Here is a 20,811-nt window from a genome sequence, read left to right on the forward strand (position 1 = left end):
TGGACCTGAGGCTTATACATGCATGTCTAAATTGGTTGGCCAGTGAGCTTCAGGAATCCACCTCTCTACTCCAACCCCCATGACTTGAGTTACAAGCATGTATCACCATGCCCAGCTTTTTACATGGATTTCATAGATCAGAACCCAGGCCCTCCTACTTGTATGAGAGGTACTTTACTGACTGGGCCATCTCCTCAACCCACAATACACGTTTAAAGAAAAAGGCGAAGGTAGACTACCACCAGGACATTTCTTGTGAGCTTTGGATTTGCCCTTTCTTCATTCCTGTCATCTCTTACTGTATGTAGTTGTGATCCAACCAGCCAAGAAACCACATGACTACCCCCCCAAATTATGTCAAGCTTTACAGAATACTGCCTCTACTTAAACTAAGTGACATGTACAAGGAAATTTCTTACCACACAGGTAATTATGAAAAATGAATTTCTCTCATATGTGAAAACAGAAAAAACAACCCATCCATTGGATTTTTAAAAATACATTTATTTTATCTGTGTGCACCTGGATGTATTTATGCACAGCACGTGGACAGAAGCTCATGGGAGTCAGAAGAGTTTCAGGTCCCCTGGAACTGGAGTTACACATGGTTGTTAGCCACCATTGTGAGATTGCTGGGGTTCTCTGCAAGAGCAGTAAGTGCTATGTTAACAGCTGAACATCTCTCCTCTGTTGAATTTAAATTTTATGATGCTTGTGAAAATGATGGGCTGACACAGGCAGCTTGTTGCTACCCACCTGAAGCCGGAGATGGCATAGATGCAGTAACAGTGTGGGCACAGGGATTATAGAGAGAGTGCAGCACTTTAGGAAAGAGTGTATGGTAACAGGCACTGAAGAATACTGGAATTGGAGTCTTACGAAGGCCTTTCCTTTCCTATGCAACCTTTTAGAGAAATGCATTCAAGGTTCGTGGGAGATGGCTCCCAAGATGAAGTGCTTGCCATGCAAACATCAATCTGAGTTTGTTCCCCCAGTACCTGCTAGGGTTGGGGACACAGGAGGATCTCTGGGGTTCACTAGCCTGCCAGCAAACTGGTGAGCTCTAGTGAGAGACCCTGTCTCACAAATAAGGTGGAGAGTAACTGAGGGAGATACCTAATACCAGCCTCAAGCCTGCATACACTGAATGCATGCAAACATTTTCATATGCATACACAGTTTTTAATTTATGCTGAACCATGTAGGCAGGGGCCTTCAGAGGTCAGAGGAGGGGTCAGATCCCTAAAACAAGATTGTGAGCCATGTAGATGCTGGGAACTGAATCTGGTTCCTCTAGAAGAGTAACCAGTGTTCTTAACTCTATATAACTCCTGAGCGGTCCTGCCCCACATATTAAAAGCAACAAAAACCAAGAGACACATATTCTAATTGTAACAAGTGAAATGATGAACATTATGTCCAGAATGGGGAAAGCAGATAGGAATATGGCTGAGGCAAATTCAGAGTAAGTTGTCCTGTTGCTTTTATTTGTGTGTATGAGAGCTTTGTCTGTGTGCCACATACATTCCCTGTGCCTGCAGAGCCAGGAGGAGTGGAAGAGGGTTTTGAGTCCTCTGGAAGAGCAGCCAGTGTTTTTTTTTTTTTTTTTTTAAGATTTATTATATATATATATATATATATATATATATATATATATATATTATATATATATACAGTGTTCTGCCTGCATATATCCCTGAAGGCCAGAAGAGAGCACCAGCTCTCATTACAGATGGTTGTGAGCCATCATGTGGGAACTGGATTTAGGTTCTCTGGGAAAGCAGCCAGTGCTCAACTGCTGAGCCATCTCTCTAGTCTCTTGTAGACTACAACTCACTACATATCCCATTTCCCTCTGGAACTTACATCTTCCTACCACTGCCTCCCAAGTATTAGGATTTAGGCATATGTCAGCATGCACAACTCTACATGGTTTGCTTTGGGGGGGCGGGGTTGCTGAACAGTATATATGCTGAGAAAACAGAGGTGCAAGAAAAATGAAGAGGTAGGTTAGGTAGAGAATGTCCAGGCATAATAACCTCCAAATCAAATGTCACCTTTGATTGGTCACAGTCACATTTCACACGTCACTGGGGCTTCTTCTTCTTCTTCTTTTTTTTTTTTTTTTTTTTTTTTTTTTTCTTCTTCTTCTTCCAATTGTACGGTTGGGGATTCCTACCCCACAACATAACTCTAGCTGAACATTAATCGTGAGCTTTAGCAAGGAACTGTTTGGCCTTTCTCAGTAGGCTAAGATCTGATGTTTATCCATCCATATGTCTTTTGAAGCATCTACTTCCTAAAAGTCTGGGGTATTTTTTTGTTTGTTTGTTTGAGGTACAATCTCTACGTACCTGGCCTCAAACCCTCAAACTCATGGAGCTGAAAGTGATCATGAACTTGTGGTCCTCCTGGGTCCACCTCCCAAATGCTGGGATGACAAGCATGCACCAACCATGCCCGGCTTATGGAGTTGTAGGGATGAAAAATTGAATACTGAGCAAACACTGTACCCACTGAGCTACATCCCTTGCCCAGCCTGCGTGTTGTTCTGATGGAGATACTAGTTTCCTTTATTCTGATGCCTCAAATCATATATGCACATTTTTCAAACCCACTGGGAAAAGATTTTAATACAGAGGCTGAGTAAGGAAAGCTAGCTTAAAGGGAGTTGTTTGGGAATTCTGGGGGTGGCCATGCCTCTGTGGGTTTTGAATTGGTAAACTCCACAGCACTAGAGCCCCTGAGAAAAGGCCAAGGCATGGGTCTTGCACACTGAAAAGGGAGTCCTCTCAATCTGGAAGGTTAGCCAATTACTCCCTTCTGTGTCCCGTGTGTGTGTTGTTCCAAATTCATGGCAGTGTGAGGCATCCCAGCAAGTCGTGGTGGGCACAGGCTAAATTCATGATGTGCCATGCAAGAATCAATTCTGGTTTCCCAGAAAGGGGAAAAAAAAAAAGTCAGAAGGAGAGGGACCTTGTAGAGTGAGCATCCCTGACTGACACCAAGGTGGGGCAAGAAGCAGAGTCCAGTCCCAAAGCTTGTTTCTCCATCTTTATTAAAGCTAGGTCCGTCCTCCTGACCACAGCAGAGGGGCCCAGGAGGGATGAGAATGGTGCCCTCCCAGCCCACCCTGCCCTGGCTTTTTCTGAAATTCATATCCTGTCCCAGAAGACAAGGAAGGAACATTAAAAAAAGAAAATGGGACAGAGAGGCCACTGCTGAGCAATCAAGACCTATGCCTTCCCACCCTACTTCACCTGGCCAGATAAGTTCTGACCTTCACCACCCCAGCTCTCCTCCCACCCATGGACTACCCACCCAGCACCTAGCAGCCTGCCTGTTAGCTCTTGGGCCCCAAGGGTGTGTCTACACTACAATAAAGGATCTAGGTCTAAAAGGGAATGCAGTTGAAAAATCACTTCTTTATCCCCCAGTCAGACTGGCCCAGAATCCTGGAGGGTGGGAGGAGCTTGTGCGAGCCATACCTCAGATGCCAGCAGTCCAGGCTGGAGAGTTAGCTATGCACAGTGCAAGGGCCTTGCATAGTAAGGCGCTGTGAGCTTGGGTCCACGTGATGCCCTTATGTGGACTTCCACTGTGCAAGTCACCAATCCGTCTGTAGTCCACAGACCTACCCGTGGCAGAAACACTACCTGCTTCTAGTGTAGGGTGATTACAGAAGCAGAGTTAGGCTTGCAGAGGATGTAGGGCCCTTATTAGAAGCAGAGGGGTAAGGTTCCTGAACCTACCTACCCCAGTGCTGTGAAAGGCTGAGTATAGGGAGCAGTCACCTGCTCCACTGGGGGGCGCTGCTAGGGAACTAGTCTGCCCACACCAGACTCCGAAGATGTCCATGTGTGCCCCTTGTAGCCACCAGAGAACCAACAAGCTTAGAGAGGATACCAATACCAAAACCCACCTTGTAGCCAGTGCTGACAGACCCGTGTTTAGGGGTTGGAGTAAGGATTTTCAAAGAATAAGGCTTCCAACTCCCCAGGGCCCTACCAACATCTGTAACTTGGTTATCATGCTTTTTCAACTCCTCCCCACAGTCTTCCGGTCTTAAAAAAGATGGAAATAAATACCTACAGTCGACACAACAAAAGCTTTCTCTGTTTGCACCTTCATCCCTCAGAAGCCTAGTGAGGCTCCCGCCTGCCACAAACCATGTTCTTAAAACTTCTGGACACACTTCTGGAAGACGGTCCCTGAATCTCCTAGGAAGAGTGGGAAGAAGCCAAACCCACCAAGAAACTCAAATTCGGAGCAGAGCAGCCGGATGCTCTCTCGCTCTCTCCCGATGACAGGGCTCCCTCTCGCTTGTCAGAAAGCCGGGTGCCAGACTCCTAAGCTGCTGGCTCTGTGGGCCACCTGAATCGGAATCCGTGATGAACAAACTGACCTTGCCCCCCCTCTCCCTGCAGCACAGATCCAGGGATGGGGCGCTCTTGATCAGGATGGTGGCCGGTGCTCGCCCAAGCGAGATCTAAAGCTCGGGGCGGTAGGGGCCAGAGGCACCCAAGATTGGGAATCCTCAGCCCGCCTCGAGGAACGGGAGGCGCCGCGCGCTTCCACCAATCTCACAGGACGCTCTCCTCGTAGGCGCCCGAGGGCCCAGCGAACGCGGCGGGATCGGAGCCGAAACTGGTTCCACCAGCGAACTCGAGCAGCGTTCCGGACCCGGAGCCCGGTGGCGGCGGAGGCGGCGGGACCTTGGTAGGTGCCGGCGCCTTGGCGGCGGCGCCCTGCGCCTGCGCGCCCGCCTGACCGCGGTGCGTCTTCATGTGCGTGAGCAGGTGCGAGCTCTGCGAGAAGCGCCGGCCGCAGTTGGCGCACGCGTACGGCCGCTCCCCCGTGTGCGTGCGCTGGTGCGTCACGAGCACGGATCGCTGAGAGAAACGCTTACCGCACTCGGGGCAGGGGAAGGGCCGCTCGCCGGTGTGGCCGCGCCGGTGCTTGGCGAGGTTAGAGCGCTGCGCGAAGCCGCGGCCGCAGTCGGCGCAGCGGAACGGCTTCTCGCCCGTGTGCGTGCGCCGGTGCCGCTTGAAGTCCGAGCTGTGGCCGAAGCCCTTGCCGCAGTCGGGGCAGCGGTGCGGCTTCTCCTCGGCGTGCGCCCACTGGTGCCGGGTCAGCGCCGCGCTCTGGCCGAAGCGCCGGCCGCACTCGCCGCACGCGTAGGGTCTCTCGCCCGTGTGCGCGCGCCCGTGCGCCGTAAGATGCGCGCGCCGGCTGAAGCCCGCCCCGCACACGCCGCACACGAACGGCTTCTCGCCCGTGTGGCCGCGCACGTGCGCCGCCAGGTGCGAGCCGCGGGCGAAGCGAGCGCCGCACTCCGGGCACGGGAAGGGCCGCTCGCCCGTGTGCGTGCGCCGGTGGCGCGCCAGGTGCGAGCCGTACACGAAGCTCTTGCCGCAGTCGGCGCAGCGGTGCGGCCGTTCGCCCGCGTGGTAGCGCTGGTGCTTGGCCAGCGCCGCGCGCCGCCCGAATGTCTTGCCGCAGTCGGAGCAGATCCACGGGCTCTCCTCCTCCGCCATTGCGGCGGGCGCGGGCTCGGCCAGCAGCGACCCGACGGCGGGTGCGAACGCTCGCAGGCCACCATCGGGCCCCACTCCGGAGCCCGCGCTGCGGAACGGGTCACAAGCCAACCCCGCGCTCTCCAGGGACAGCGGGGCGCCCAGGGGGCCAGAGAGGTGGCGCCTATCGGCCTGCAGCCGTTCAGAGAACTCGGGGAACCCCAGTAGGGGGAAACTGTCCGGATGCAGCCAAGACTTGGGGTGCATGGGAAAATGGAAGCCAAGCGGGTGCGAGGAAGGCCCTTCACCCCCACTCAGGCCATTGCCCATCTCATGGAACCGCCTGCCTGGCTCAGGGTCCTTCTTGCTGTCAGGGACAGTAGTCGCCTCTGCCGCTGCAGCTACCACCTCCTCGTCCTCTCTGGCTTCAGCCTCGGCGGCGTCTCCATCTGCCACACCAGAGCCGGGATCTTCCGTCTCTTTGGGCCTGGCCTCCATTTCCTCGGGCTCCGCTGTGGTTACAGCCGCGACTGCCATCTCCAGCTCGTGGGGAGCCGTGCCCGCGCCATCGCCGCCGCCGGGTTCCGGGCAGCCGCCGCGCCGGTGTCTCTGGAAGTCGGCGCGCAGGCGAAAGGCCTGGCCGCAGTCCGGGCAGCAGTGAGGACGATCGGCGGTGTGCACAGCCTGGTGGCGGGCGAGCGCTGAGCTCTGGCTGAAGCTCCGGCCGCAGTGTAGGCACGGGTAGGGCCGCTCGCCCGTGTGCGTGCGCTGGTGGGTCACCAGGTAGGAGCGCCGCCCGAAGCCCGCGCCGCAGAAGGCGCAGCGGTAGGGCCGCTCGCCCGTGTGGATGCGCCGGTGCGTGACCAGGTGCGACTTGTAGACGAAGCGCTTGCCGCAGTCCGGGCACGGGAAGGGCTTTTCGCCGGTGTGAGTGCGCTGGTGGATGGCCAGGTGCGAACGGTACACAAAGCCCTTGCCACACTCCTCGCAGCCGAAGGGCTTGACGGCCGCGTGGTAACGCTGGTGCTTGGCCAGGCGCGAGCGGTGAGGGAACACTTTGCCGCACACGTCGCAAGTGGTCTCCGGACGTCCGATGGGGACAGACACAGCGGGAAATACCCAGGGCGCCAGGAAGTTCTCCCCAGGCTCCCTGCCGGACAGGAAATGTTTAGCTTCAACCTCCTCGGCCCGGATACCGAGGCCAGTGGCTGGGTTCAGTCCCCAACCGTCTGGAGTCTGCGCCAAATCTGAGTCGTCAGGACCCCAAGTCCCAGGCACATCCCCCACACCATAGGCAGCAGACCACAGTCCTGGGGGCTCGTTCTCCTCCTCTGCCATCTCAGCAAGGAAGTCTTCGTCATCTTCCTCCTCATGGTCCTCTATGTCATCGTTCCAGAACCAAGCTCCTGGGGGTGAAAAGACACGAGGATGGCACAGGAGCTCGGCAAGGATATCGCCCTATAAACTCCTTGGCACAGACCTGCTTCTCAAGTCAGAGGTGGTGCACACCATAGCCAATCTCTTCCAGCCCCAAGGCAGGAAGGCTGCTGGCCTCCCCGCAGTTAGACTTCATAGAGGCCCAATATGCACACATGGCCAGGAAATCGAGGACCCTCTAGGGCTTGCCACTCTGGAGGATGGGAGACTGCAAAGTGGGTAGTTTATCAGCAGGTTCTTGTGCACAGAAAAAGGCACTGGGGTGAAACCTGGGGCCCTGCAATCCCCAAGCACCGAGCATGGCACATCCAGCCATATCCTCTACGTGGAGGACCTGCCTCTGTAAAACCTACCCCTCCCCGTTTCTCCCTCTACCTCTCTTTACCAGTCCTCTCTACCAGTGGTGAGATAGCAGAAAAAGGAATGTCTAGTCAGGGGAGAGCCTATGGGCTCTCACCTTAAAGAGGCCCCAGGAGCTGTGCACATGGGGTCTTGAGTTCCTTCCACACCCAGGCTTCATTTCCCTGAACTTCGAATTTGAGAGACTCCAGGCCAGCTGAGACTGTGGGTACTGTGAACAAACAACTCTAGGACTTTCTGCACTGAACCCCCCCCTCCCTGAGATGCACCCCTGACTCGTTCTTCAGTCCTTCTGGAAATTGTGTGGGCTCCAGAATCGAGTCTGCAGGACTGCCTTGTTGAGGAAATAAGTATGTAGGACACACAGGGACAATGCACCTGTGTGCTGCTCTCTTGTGCACCATGCCCATCAGATGTCAGCAGCTGGAAGGGCTGGGCTCCCACCCACTTGATTCTGAGGGCAAAGGTCTGGTCCATTTACATCACCACTGGCCTGGGTGAGTCTGGTCCACAGGCGCCAGGCCTGGCCCAGGAAGTCTGAAAACCTACACCCCATCAGCCCTGGTTCTGCATACTAGATGTCAATCACAGGAGAAGATAGCATAGTGCCACATACATGAAGCCAGAGAACTGTGAGGGCCTAACTACAGATGTGAATGAACACGCCACCCACATGAAAGGACAAGAAAATGGGTTACTTTCTTTTTGCTTAGTCTGAAATACTATTCTAGTAATATATAATTTAGAAGTTTTAGATGGGAAAATATCTTAAGCTGAATTTACCTCCAGCTGCTAACATGGCCACCAGAGTGACAAGAAGTGTCAGAGAGAGGCCCTATTGCTGGCTGGATTCCCTTCTTTGTTCAGCCACAACTCTACAAACCTGGGAAGGCAGGAGCAGCTGGGGGAACGGGGTCCCCGCCGCCCCGCCCGCCCCCCCACCCCCCCCCCCCCCCCCCCCCCCCCCCCCCCCCCCCCCCCCCTCCCCCTGGGGCAGGGGGAAGATGGCTGAATCTGGTGAGAGGCTTAAGTAGTTTTTAAACTAGATCCCAGTAAGTCAAGGGAAGCTGATCCTGAGGAATGAATACAGTCCTCTGGATCTGCCAGTCTGTGACTCCCCAGGAGCTGAGAGAGTAGGCTGGCACTTTCCTGAAGTCCCAGAACAGCAGGAATGTCTGCGCTCTCAGGATGAACCCCTGCACCTGATTCCACCACACGAAGCTCTGCAGGGAGGCCAATCCTGAGAGAGGCCTGGGGGACCACACCGCTACCTCTGGAGTTCGAATGACCTCTGATCAACAAGCATAGGGCCTGCGTTGAGCTCAATGGAGACCAGCACTGGTGCAGGGTGAAGAGCCAACCCTAGCCCTGAATAAGTCGGCTGGTTCCACCCCAAGGGGAGACCTCAGCAAGCTGCTGGGCTTCTGGGAGACTAGCTTTGGTTCCTCATTCCCTGCTTCAAGGTGTTTGCTCAAAGTTTAGAAGTCATAGCCATGGAGTGTACCATCTCAAGGAATAGCCAGACCACTGGCAGACATGTCACAGCTGAGGTCTGTTAGTCTTAGATGAGGATCATCACGTCTACTGTAAGTGGACACACACCTGGAGGGTGTGGTGTCTTTCTGAACAGCTGGACGGCAGTGGGGAGGGCAGGATTCCAACAGGTGACCCTGAGGGCCAAACCCAGACCCATGGGGGGTAAGGTAGGGATGGGGGCTGCCTTGCACCTAACATTTGCTCCAGAGATCAGACCATGGGTGAAGGGTGATTAGGTAGGCCTCCAGGATGAGTCGGGGGTCAAAGCCAACTGTCTAGCCAAAATACACAGCATTACCACAAGAACATCTTTACAACCCATGTCCTGAGCTGGAGATACCTGGACTCTGGAGAAACAGGTTTCCCGCTCACCATGGGGAAAGATGACAGTTGGGGATGTGGGCACAAACAAAGAAGTACAAGGGCCAAGGTACTAAGTAGAAACCCTCAGAGCTGTGGGCTATCACCAGTTTCCCCATTTCTGCAAATGTCACCTGGTTAGTCTCTCTGTCATAGTGGCTGGTAGTGTGAGTCTTACAGATTTGTCGCTTTGAAGCATAATACTGGGAATTTATAAGCTCAAAACTAGCTTATTCCATTGTGCTCCACCCCAGGGGCTCTCCCATGGCTTATGTCCCCAATCTGCTGGATTCTTCAAGGACTGCCTGGGCAAAGCTGAGCCCTTTACCCAGATCTTTTACTGCAGGGACTCTGAGCAGGCCAGTCCCCTCCAAGGCTACAGTGTGGGGTGCTGGCTGTCTTGGAGGCTGTCAGCAGTTGCAGAGGACCCAGTCAAGGTGCCATTTTGTTTCCATTGACAACAGGTAGTATCTGTACCTGACTTCATGCTCTCCCCATCATCTCCTCCACCTAAGTTACAGAAACTAAGGATGAGCTGGGGCAGAGTTCCTTTCCTTATTGGGGACACCAAAAGGATACCCAAGTCTATGATGTTGGCAGCCCCGCTGAGAGCTGCCAGGGAGGTGTCTGAATGTCAGCCTGGGAAGGTAGCCAGCTTCTACACTGGCATTGATCTGGCCATGCTGACAGGTCTGGAAGCAGGCAGCCCTTCTCTGGGGATGGGCACTGGGCCGGCCCCTATTGCTGGGAAGACCGGCAACTCTATGACTTTGATGTCTTCATGGATGATGCACAGATTTAACACCAAGGCCCAAGAACTAAGAAGAGCCAAGGCTGACCTTTGTCACAGGGATTTGGGAGGGGTATGCATTCCTTTACCCATCAGAGTCTCCAGCACGTGGATACCTATCATCCCTTTGCCCCAGATGCTAAGAAGCCAACCTCTGCCTGATGTTCCCTTACTTCTTCCCGTCTACCTGCACTAAGCCTAAGGACCTAGTGGATGACTGGGCTCAGCCCCCTCGTGGCCTGGCTAGGACTAGAGGGTTCTACTACCCAGGTTTGCTCCAGGGCATGGCTAGGTGCACTCCCAAGAGACCCTCTAAAGTCCTTAGCTGTTAATAGCTATGTGCCAGGCTGCCTGCTGGAAGTATTCATTCACTACCCCTGGCTGAGAGACCTCTGTCCTTGTCACCCTCCCTTTGCCATGCTCTTTTATGCTTAGCTGAACCACTAGGTAACTGACAGCTGCTGTGTGTGCTCAGGTGGAGACCAACTGTCCGCAGGCTGGTAGTATGCACTTTGAGATCAATCTTGCTTAAGAAAGATCACATGCGGGGCTCCAGACCCCGCCACCCCGCATTGTGCTTACTTGCTACTTACTAGATTCTCAGTGCTTCTTAAACTATGTCACCATCTGTTAAACATCTATGTTTAAGCTGGTTCGATCCTGGATGCTGTATTTCCTCTCTAGCTTTCACTTTCAGAAAAGGGTCTGGGAAGATGGTTTGGTTAGCACTTGCCACATAAGTACAAACACCTGAGTTCAGTTCCCAGCACCCACGTGAAAAGCCTGATGTGTGCTTGTAATCCAAGATTAGGGAAAGCAGAATTAGGTGAACTCCCAGGACTCATTGGCCAGCCAGCCTAATCACCAAACCCCAGATTCCAGTGAGAAAACAAGTCTCAACAAGAGGGCAGCTCTTGAGTTGACTTCTGGCCTTCATGCACACCTGTACACACATACCAAGAAAGGAAAAGGGATTGAGGCCTCGGCAGAGGGGGTGGGGATTGTCCCCACAGGGTCAGTTGCTGCTCTGGCCAGCACAGCCTCTGGAGGCTGCTGAAACATCAAGTACTATGGGAGGCAAAAGGCCAGGCGCACACGGACACGGAGTGCCAGGGCAGCAGCCATCAGGGCATGCCTTCTCTAGCTGTTTTCTCTGCTCCAGGATAGATTGGAGGCAGGAGACAGGGTTAAGCCAGGGACAGGGATCTCTCCAGGACCACATGGGGTTCATAAGGACCCCAGAACACTGGGGTGGAAGCTGGGTCAGGAGGGTGAGCTGGTCAGACACTGTTGGAGTGAAGAGTTGAAGGTGGCCAGAGTTGCTAGGATTTCTAGAGCACAGGCTGAAGGGCAAGTGGGACTGAGGATCACACAGAAGATGGCAACACCTAAGTGAAGGAATGGAATGTGGCTGGGAGCCCACACCTCATGTACAGCTGAGCTCACAAGGTGCAGAGGAGAGGAAATTAGAGTCTTGTCTTACAAGGCTAATTTACAAGTCCAGATGGCCAGCCTTGGGACAGTTGGTATCTGTCCTGCCAGATTCAGTTACTCTCAGTGCCCAGCTGGCACTGCTGGACAGAGAGAATGAAAGGCAAGGCAGAGTTAGGAGGCAGACACTAAACCACTGGCTGTTCTCAGAAGGAAGACCCGAGGGCTTCACTGAGCCTGTGGGCTGTCATGTGACACATCAAAGGCATGCCCTGGGGGGCTGGGGAGGTAGCTCAATGTGTACAAGGGTTTGCCGCAGATGGAAAGCCAGGCATGAGTGTAGTAACCCAGTCATCCTATAAGGGACAGGAGAACCCCAGAAAAGCTCACAAGCCACCAGCAAGGCCTATGCAGTGTTTGGAAACAAAGACATGTATCTCAAACAAGGTGAATGTTGAGGACTGATGTCCATCGTTGTCCCCTGACCTTACACTTATAGGTGTTTTTTCCAGTGTGTAGCCCTGGCTGGCATCAATCTCAGATTCACCTGCCTTTGCTTCCCAAGCGCTGGGTTTAAAGGTGTGCACTCACACACCTGGCTTAAGATAAAATATTTTAAAGATGTTCATGCACCCTGTACCAACTGATAGTCTGCAAACAGGGCCAGGCTGAGAGACATTTCAGGCCACCAGCCTCAACACCATGGCTTGTTACAGTGGGCACAGAGCCAGTTCACCCAGCCAAGAGGGACACCTCCAGGCAAGGGCCTCCAATCACGCCAACGTCCTAGTGAGACTCACAGACCCCACAGATATTCAGTGTGACCAGGAGGCCAGCATACTCAGGTTGGAACCCATGGGTAAATCTCAGACCCTCTTCTCCATATGAGGGGGGCTCTGGGAGTTGAATGGGCAGAGCCTGAGCCAGTGTGAGGCATCCAGAGAAGTCCACATTTCAGTGCCTTCCACACACATCACCTCAGAAATTGCCTGGAAGCTTTAAACCGCTCACCTAGGTCAGAATCTGAAGACCTGAGTTATATCCCAAACGTATACATTAAAAAAACAAAACAAAACAAAAAAACCTAAACTGGCAGCACACTCACTGGAGGGGCAGAGATGGGCAGAGCCCACTGGCCAGCCAGCCTACTCAATTGATGAGCCTTGTATAGCAGTAATACCTTGTCTCAAAAAACAAGCTGGATGGCTCTGGAGGAAGCAGAGGGACTAAGGGGTGCCTTATGAAGAAGTGGCCAAGTGGAAAATCAGAAAATTGGTTAGTCTGCATGTAGAGAGCCACACTGACAGGCTGGTAGGTTTCTGTGGCCACTTGATGATTCCCCTTTCCCCTCACAGAAAAAACAAACAAACAAAAAGCAAAACAAAAACCCTCACAGATTCCAAGATGGAAACATCAAAAACCACTGAAAGTTCTCTAAGGACATAGCAGCCCTTAGACCTCTGTGAAGCTGGATCATGAGGACTCAGGAGAAGACAGCAGGGGCCAGCACACTGCAATCTGCCTGTCTCCTCACAGCTACCCCACACCCCTAAACATGAGCATTAACAGCATCATGGCAGACTAGAGGCACCAGGTGCAGGTCTGTGGAGGGCTCGCCTTCGTAATGGCTCAATTCAGACACGGCTCTGAGCAACCATGCTAGCAGAAACACCCCAAGACTCATCTCTCACTCACCCGTGTAGACACCAGTGACAATGTCTCCCTCCTCAGGATGGGGGCTGTCTGGGACCCAAGGGTCTTCTCCTTGTTCCAGGTGGAAGATCAGATCCGGCTTAGGGATTGGGTATCCTACCCAGGAGAGAGAAAGATGATCACTGTATGGGTGTCTGTCCCAATGGGCTCCAGGTTGTCCCTGTCCACACTCAAATCCTCCACTCTCAAACCTCCCAGGACCAGGCCTCCCCCACAACCTCTGCTCTGAAAGATCCTACAATCCACTCCTGGAAGCTTTACCTTCCACACCCAGCTCTCCTCCTTCCATACCCCATCTCATACACCCTTACCAGCAGGAAACCCACAGTTCTCTTCCTACCTAGAGGCTTCTGTGCAGTTAAGAGACCAGAGTGGGCCAACAACTTCAGAGCATGTCTCCACCTGGTTTGGACTCCTGAACCCAGAGGCCAAAATGGGCTGACTGCTCCAAAATCCAGGAGCTCAAGAAGCACTCCCTTTGACAGTGAAGCCCCCACAGCCCTCACAGCACACTGCCCCAGGGTTCTTCCTTACCCAAGGAGACCAGGATCCCATAGTTCTCCTGCATTACTTCCCGATAGAGGTCCCGCTGGTCCACATCCAGTCTCTCCCACTCCTCCAAAGAGAAGTACACAGCCACATCTTCAAAAGTCACTAGCCCCTGAAGAACACAGAGCCCCAGGAGAGAGGCTGAGGGGACACCCTGCCTCCAACACCCATTCAAAAAAACAGTGGGAACACGGCCCAGCACCCCATTATTGATGAGTCTACATGTGCCCATATGGCACTGCAGTCTCTCAGGCCTCTTACCCTGTGACAGGGACCTATCTCCTATCCATCAAACTCAGAGAGGGCAGAAGCCCTTGCTACCATGGCCCCTCCTATGTCACACAATGATGTAGTCAGCAAATACCTTGACTACATCAACAGGTTAGCAATGGACAGATGATACCAACTAAACTGAGTGTGGGTACTGATGTCTGACCTAACAGCAAGAACTAGACCCCAGGAGGGGATAGTCATCCTAGAAGACTCCAACCTGGCCTAGGAGTGGCATGGGGATAGCCATGCCTTGTAGTGATATCCCACTACACCAGTGCTCCCAGGCTGGGGGGAGGAATGTTCCCAACAATGCCCAGTACGGTTGAGTGGGAGGCAGAGCACTCACAACATAAAGGCCTGGGAAAGGACAGGGGCCTGGGACAACAGAACCACATAAACCCTGGGCCTGGAAGCTAAAGCCTTGTCCTCACTCAAGAGCCAGAACACACAGACCACAGCTGACCAGTGCACATGTAGAGGACAGCTCACCTGAGTCAGGAAATTCTCATCATCTTCCTCTTCTTCCTCTTCCTCCAGATCCTCATCCTGAATAGCAGGAGATGCCCGGGAGGCCTGCAGTTCTGAGAGGAAGACCGCTCAGGGCCAGTGGCCCCTGGCTGCCAAGCAGGGTGGGGCTCCAGGCTACTCCCATACATGAAGCCCATGACCCCAGCCTCTTCTCCCCACCCCCACTCCACCCCACTCCCGCTACTGCGGGGGATGGTCCTTGTTCCTACCTTTTCCTTGAAGAACTGGCGACTTGACACCTCCACCACTGCTAAGCTGTGCCTGGGTCCCCACGCTCAGACTCTGTTCCTCTTCCAGCACCTCCTCCACACCGTCACCATCATCACTGTCCTCTGAGTTGGCCTCTGCATCCTGCACCCGTGTGGCCACTTCCACTGACACCTCTGCCTCCTCTCTCCCTCTCCCCTCCTCCTCCTCCTCAGGGTCAGCATCACATTCTGAACCATCTTTTGCAGGCTCCGGCTGGGCAGCTGGGGAGTCTGGAGTAGTGTGAAGGGCGGCCATCGTCCCTAGGAGAGAGCCTCTCTGTGGCCTGAAACACAGAGGCAATTTGCAGAGGAGGCCACAAGGGCTGAGGAAGGACCATGTTCTATCTGTCATCTCAGGCTGTGCAGGTGGCACGTGACATACCCAGAAAGACCACCCAAAGGGCTCACCCCACAATCCTCTGGGGCGTGGCTTCTGTTCTCTCACCAGCAGCCATGTGTCTAGTGTGAGCCGATTCCTGAGTAAGTAACCCATTATCCCAATCGTTAAGGGCCAGGAGAAGCATGGAGTGCAGCCAACACAGCCCCAGGGTTCCATGTTTACTGATGGGGGAGTGTAACCTACAAGGGGCAGCCTGTCCCACACAGGAAGCAAAAATGAGCAGCTTACCCAGCTCCCAGCAGACATGAGCCAGGTCAGGCCCAAGCTCTGTCAGACCACTGGCACCTTTGCAGCTAGGAGGGGTGGGGGTGAGGTAGGGTGATGGGCTGGAGCAGTATCCTGCTTCCTGTCTTCAGGGGAAAGGAGAGAGTACCAACAGTCAGCAAGCTCTCAGGCCCCCTCCTGTGAGTCAAAGGAGAGACAGCGCCATGAGCAGGCATCATTCACTCTGCCTATCTTTATCTGACTCCAGAGGTGTTGTGAAAATCTCAGCCAGCCAGTCCGGGAGGTAGAGTCCAGCTCATCACTAGGCTAGCACAGATGACATACAAGGTGACACTCCTTCAAAAGTTCAAGGATCAAAGAACAAGAAAGGTTGAAATGTCAACACCTCACAGGCTCACAGGGTCCTACTCCCCTGGTGATGCCACACACTCAGTTCGGCTGCACCTGGCTTGGAGCCTAGCACCACCAGCTTAGCAGGCTAGCAGCAGGAGTCCTACAGTCACTAATCTAGCCCATGTCTACAAAGAAGCAGCTCAGTGACTCTCAAGGGCTTGGCAGTTATGTTTTTTATTATATTGATTTGTGGAGTGGGGATGCATGGTATGGCAAATGTGTGGAGGCTGGAGGGCAACTTGCAGGAGTCTTCTCCTTCTACCCCATTGGGTCTCAGGGATCAAACTCAGGTCATCAGGCTTGGCAGCAGGTACTGTCAGCTGTTGAGCTGTCTTACCAGTCCACCGTGGTTTTCACAAATTCATTTCTATGGCTCTTTTACCATCATGCCACCCAGTAATTGCCCTGTAAGTATCTCAGATCTGAATGGGACCATTTTCAAAAGCAGGGCAGGCCACCCCAGCATGCTGAGTTCCAAAAAGATCCTGAAATGCCAGCCCACACCAGACACTGGAGCCATCTCAGTGGACAGTGTTGCCTCAGGATGCCTAAAATCAGACTGGCAGGTAAAGATGCCCAAGGCCATGGGAACAGTCAGACCACTGTGCCTGGTATACCCACATACACACTGAGCAGCCTGCTCAGGTCAGGCTTACCTATATCCTGTCCCCTTTCTGTTCAGACATCTGCTTTCAAACCTATGCTCTGGAGGCTGAACAGACCACTCAGCCATTAGAAGCACTGGCTGCTTTTCCAGTGGACCTAGTTTCAATTCCCAGAATCCACAATGGAAGCTCACAGTCATCTATAACCCCAGTTCCAGGAGATCCCATGCCCTTTCTGTCCTCTGTGGGCATCAGACGTACAAGTAGTACACAAGATACACTAGGAGGAAAACACTAATACTCAACATTTTTTTTAAAAAATTACAACCTACACTTTGGTACGGGAGGTAGCTCAGTCTGTAATGTGCTATCTTTGCATGCATGAAAGCCTGAGTTCGCTCCCCTGAATGTAAAAGTGCAGCATGATGGTGCATGCCTATAGTGCCAGCAATGTGGAGGCAGAGACAAGGTCCCACGAGACTCGCTGGCCCAGCCAATGTGACCAACTCAGTGAGCGCCAGTAACGGGACCTACCTGAGAAAAACCAAACCAAAACAAAGAGCTACGGTGGACTGAAGACCCCTGGCACTGTCCCAAACTACATTCAGAAGCACTGCATCACAGACTAAAGCCACAAAGCTAAGCCTAAGAGAGCCAGGGAGCCCCCCAGGGCCCTTTGGTGTTGGAAGACGCCTGAAGGATTAGAACACACACATGCCTTGTGCTGTCCTTGCCAGCACTGAGAACACTCAGAGATTTCCCAAGCACCACTCCCCTCAGGCCTGCAGCTGAGCCAGACACCCACTAACTCCTGTCTGCTCACCACCTTGGGCAGCAACTTCAGACTTCCTCAGGCAAGATTACTGTCAGGCCCCAAGAAAAGAAGATAGATAGCTGGGAAGGCACTTCAGTTAGTCAAAGTGCTTGGAGGGCCTGAGTTCAATCCTCCAACAGCTGTGGGAAGGAGAGGAAAAGGGGAGGAAAAAAAGAAGAAGAAGAAGAAGAAGAAGAAGAAGAAGAAGAAGAAGAAGAAGAAGAAGAAGCCAAGCACAGCCCTGTAAACCCAGCCCCCGCTGTGCTGGCCAGGCGATAGGAATTAGTAAGAGAGACACTGCCTCAAATAATATGATGGGAAGTGACTAAAGAAGAGTCCTGATGCTGACCGGTCATCTACACACACACACCCGCATGCACAGAAGCACACACTAAACTGTGTACGTACTCTATACACAAGGAGGCGGCAGCCCATCGTGGCTACTTCTCTTCCCAGGCAGCACCCACACTTTGTTTACTGAAAAGTATTCAACAGAGGGAAAATGAAGAGTCCCCACTTTCTTTCCCCTGGGTCCCCATGCCAGACATACAGTAGTCACTGCAGACCTTACTGAAGACGTGGCCTGAAGGTCTATAGTTAATGACATGGACATCGGTTTTTTTTGTTGTTGTTTGTTTGTTTTGTTTTTTGTTTTGCTTTGTTTTAAATCAGTGTCACAGCTCAACTGTCACACTCCACAACAGGCCAGCTACAGAACGAGAGAAGGGTACATCAAACTAAAATCCACCCCAGAAGCAGTGGAAAGTCTCTGCCTCCAAAGAGGACAGTGGGTAAAATCAAATCTGTGCACCAGCCAGTGATGGTTACTGTTGCACACTTGCCAGGATCTGGAATCACAGACACCTCTGGGATGTCTGTGAGAGGTTTCTAGATTAGGTTAATCGAGATAAGAAGATCTTCCTGAATGTGGGCGACACCATCTCCAGAGCTAGGGTCCTAGATTGAATAAAAGGGGGCAAGCAAGTTCAGCAACAGAACCACTGTCTCTGCTTCCTAACTGTGGATACAATGTGACCAGCTGCCTCAAGCTATGGCCACAAGGTGTTTTTTCCCATCAGATGGTCTGTACCTTTAAAATGTGAGCCAAAGTAAAAGAAAGCTTCCTCACTCAAGTTGTCTCTTGTCAGGTCAGAGCAAGAAGAAAGAAATTATTAAAAAGCCTTTAACGTGGGGGCTGGAGAGATGGCTCAGGGGTTAAGGGCACTGACTGTTCTTCCAGAGGTCCTCAGTTCAATTCCCAGCAACCACAAGGAGGCTCACAACCATCTGTAATGAGCTCTGGTAACTTCTGGCCTTCAGACAGAACATTGTATACATAATGAACCCTAAGGTAGCAGGGTGGTGGTGGTGCACAGTTAATGCCAGCACTCAGGAGCAGGCAGATCTCTGGGAGTTTGAGGCCAGCCTGGTCTACAGAGAGAGTTCCAGGACAGCTAGGGCAACACAGAGAAACCCTGTTTCAAAAAACAAACAAAACTCCTCTAAGGTTAGCAGTCCACGGGAAGACAGGGCAGAAGCCAAGAAAAGTCTGATGCTCTAGATGCGTAACCAGGGTTCAGAATAAAAGTTCAAAAAACCAGTCTGACCAGGGATGGTCAGTTCATATTCTTACAACTTGGGTCCTGGGGGCTCCCCCTCCTCAGACATCCTCCTTTCCCCCCAAGCCAATCAGTCACTAAAAAAATCTCACTTCCCCTTGACCTCCCATCCTAGATCAGAATGGACAGAGTCAAGTTCATGGCTTCATCATGCAAAATTTCTGGGTCACTCCACCTTCTTTCCACTAAGGTCCCCGAGGCTTAGAGCATAGTGCTGCAGACACAGAATGGGGTGGGGCCCTGCCCATAAGCAGGGAGTGTGCAAAGACACATGGGAAAGTTTGAAAAGTTAGGAACTCCAGAAAAGTTCAAAATCCAGGGAGCATATTTGTGTGTGTTCGTGCACGTGCATGCACACTTGTATCTGGTTACCTTCATTCCTGTTCGGTGGCACCCCACTGACTTCAAAGTCCTTTAGGACTTTTTGTTCAGGACGTCTGTCCTATTCACTACAATCCTCACCATCTGCCGAGTTTCCGGAGCCCCTATTCTCCAGGGTTGCTCCTGGAGGCCATCCAAGATCCCCAGATCAGGCTCCTCAACCAGGCCAGCTAGCTCCATAAGACCCGCCAGTAGCTACTGAACAAAAACAAAGTGCCAGTGCCACCCACCGAGGTTGAGCAGGTGAGCTAATCCTCGCTGGTACCCATACCTTCTCTTTCCCTCCTTGTGTCCACAGGAGGCACCTAGATTCCAACAACCTGAGGGATGAGTTTCCCCACCCACCTCAGGGGCAATTGATTTAGCAGACAGTAGTAACCCAAGTCGGCCTCCATTTGCAGATGAAGCAGGCTGGACTGCGGGGGGGGGTACGGGGGGCACGGGGGGCAATGTCACAAAGCCGGCTTTAGGAAGCCGACACAGGGTGCTTCCCTCCTCTCCCTCCCTCTAAAGGAGTTACCTAGGATCCATCTCATGCCTGAGCAGTAGTAGTGACAGTCCTTTGGAAGATGTCTCTCCGGGGAATGGGGGCCCCCGCCTAGCTCCCGCCCCTGAGCTGGAGGAGGCGGTGCTGGCACCTTCCAAAGGTGCAGTGCGTGTCGTCTCCGGCCCGACCCCTCCCACACTGTAGTCTATGTACCCTCGGGAGGGGAGGGGTGTCAAGCCATCCGTGACGTGACTCGCAGGCCCAGGCCAGTATGGGAGGACCTAGGGCCTGGAAGATCAAGCTCGTGCAGCTGCAGCTCCAATGCCTGCAAAGACAGGCCCCGGAACCCCGCGATCGCCCCACGACCATCCGAGGCCTCCAGCGCCCGGGCATCCAGGACAGCCAGGCTCGCTGCCGCCACCGCCCCCAGCGCGCGCGTCCCGCCCGCGCGCACCTGCCGCATCCGCGCGCCCCACTCACCGCGCGCGCGCCCGGGGCCCGGCCAAGCCGGAGCGAGACACGGACTCGGGGGCGGGGGCTGTGACCACCGGGGACCCCCCCGCACTACACAAAGTGACGGCCGCGAGCTGCGCGACGGCGGAGGAGGCGGCGGCGCGTGGGCACCGGAAGTGCCGCCCGCCGGCCCCGCCTTGTCCGCGCCCACGGGGGGGCACTTCCGGTCATGGGGCGTCTTGGAGCTCTGGGTTCAGGCAGAGGGGACTACCTCGTCCCACCCCTATATGCGTGGAGGATGCTCCTAGTTACCCAAGATGAGCATCCCGCTCCTCTTCTCTGGAAGAGACCCCTGCCCACCCTTAGAGATGCCCACGACGTCAAGCCCCAGCGAGCATCCCTTCCTTCTAGACGTGTACGGAGCCTAACACCAAGTTCACAAGACCCTCCCTGGATCTCAGGATGGTGGAGGAGGGTGGTGACTTCTTGTGGATATCCAGGCAGCAGCGTGTGTCTGACCCTGACATGGGCAAGGGTGTGGTCAGGAGGTTGATCCCTCTTCGATGATCCACACCTCCACCACACTGCCTTCTGGCGTCACTTGTGCACGAAGGGTCAGTGCTGACACGGGTGTGGTAAGCCGAGGGTCAGCCTACTCAAGGCATTGGGGGGTGGGGAAGCTCCTGTGGTTAT

At 53.5% G+C, this 20,811-nt stretch overlaps 1 protein-coding gene across 1 annotated transcript; it reads right to left on the reverse strand.

Annotated features, from left to right (window-relative positions):
- Positions 1-3,178: 3,178 nt before the first annotated feature.
- Positions 3,179-20,309, reverse strand: Znf316 (zinc finger protein 316). Its single transcript, XM_051205191.1, has 7 exons — positions 20,146-20,309; positions 15,370-15,543; positions 14,703-15,025; positions 14,455-14,546; positions 13,678-13,804; positions 13,126-13,239; positions 3,179-6,922 (listed from the first exon to the last, which is right to left on the reverse strand). The coding sequence occupies exons 3-7, from the start codon at positions 14,995-14,997 to the stop codon at positions 4,584-4,586; spliced, it is 2,967 nt and encodes a 988-aa protein (XP_051061148.1). The 5' UTR covers positions 14,998-15,025; positions 15,370-15,543; positions 20,146-20,309; the 3' UTR covers positions 3,179-4,583.
- Between the last annotated feature and the right edge of the window lie 502 nt (positions 20,310-20,811).

The sequence above is a fragment of the Phodopus roborovskii genome, unplaced genomic scaffold, assembly GCF_943737965.1.
Source record: "Phodopus roborovskii unplaced genomic scaffold, PHOROB, whole genome shotgun sequence".
NCBI lineage: Eukaryota > Metazoa > Chordata > Mammalia > Rodentia > Cricetidae > Phodopus > Phodopus roborovskii.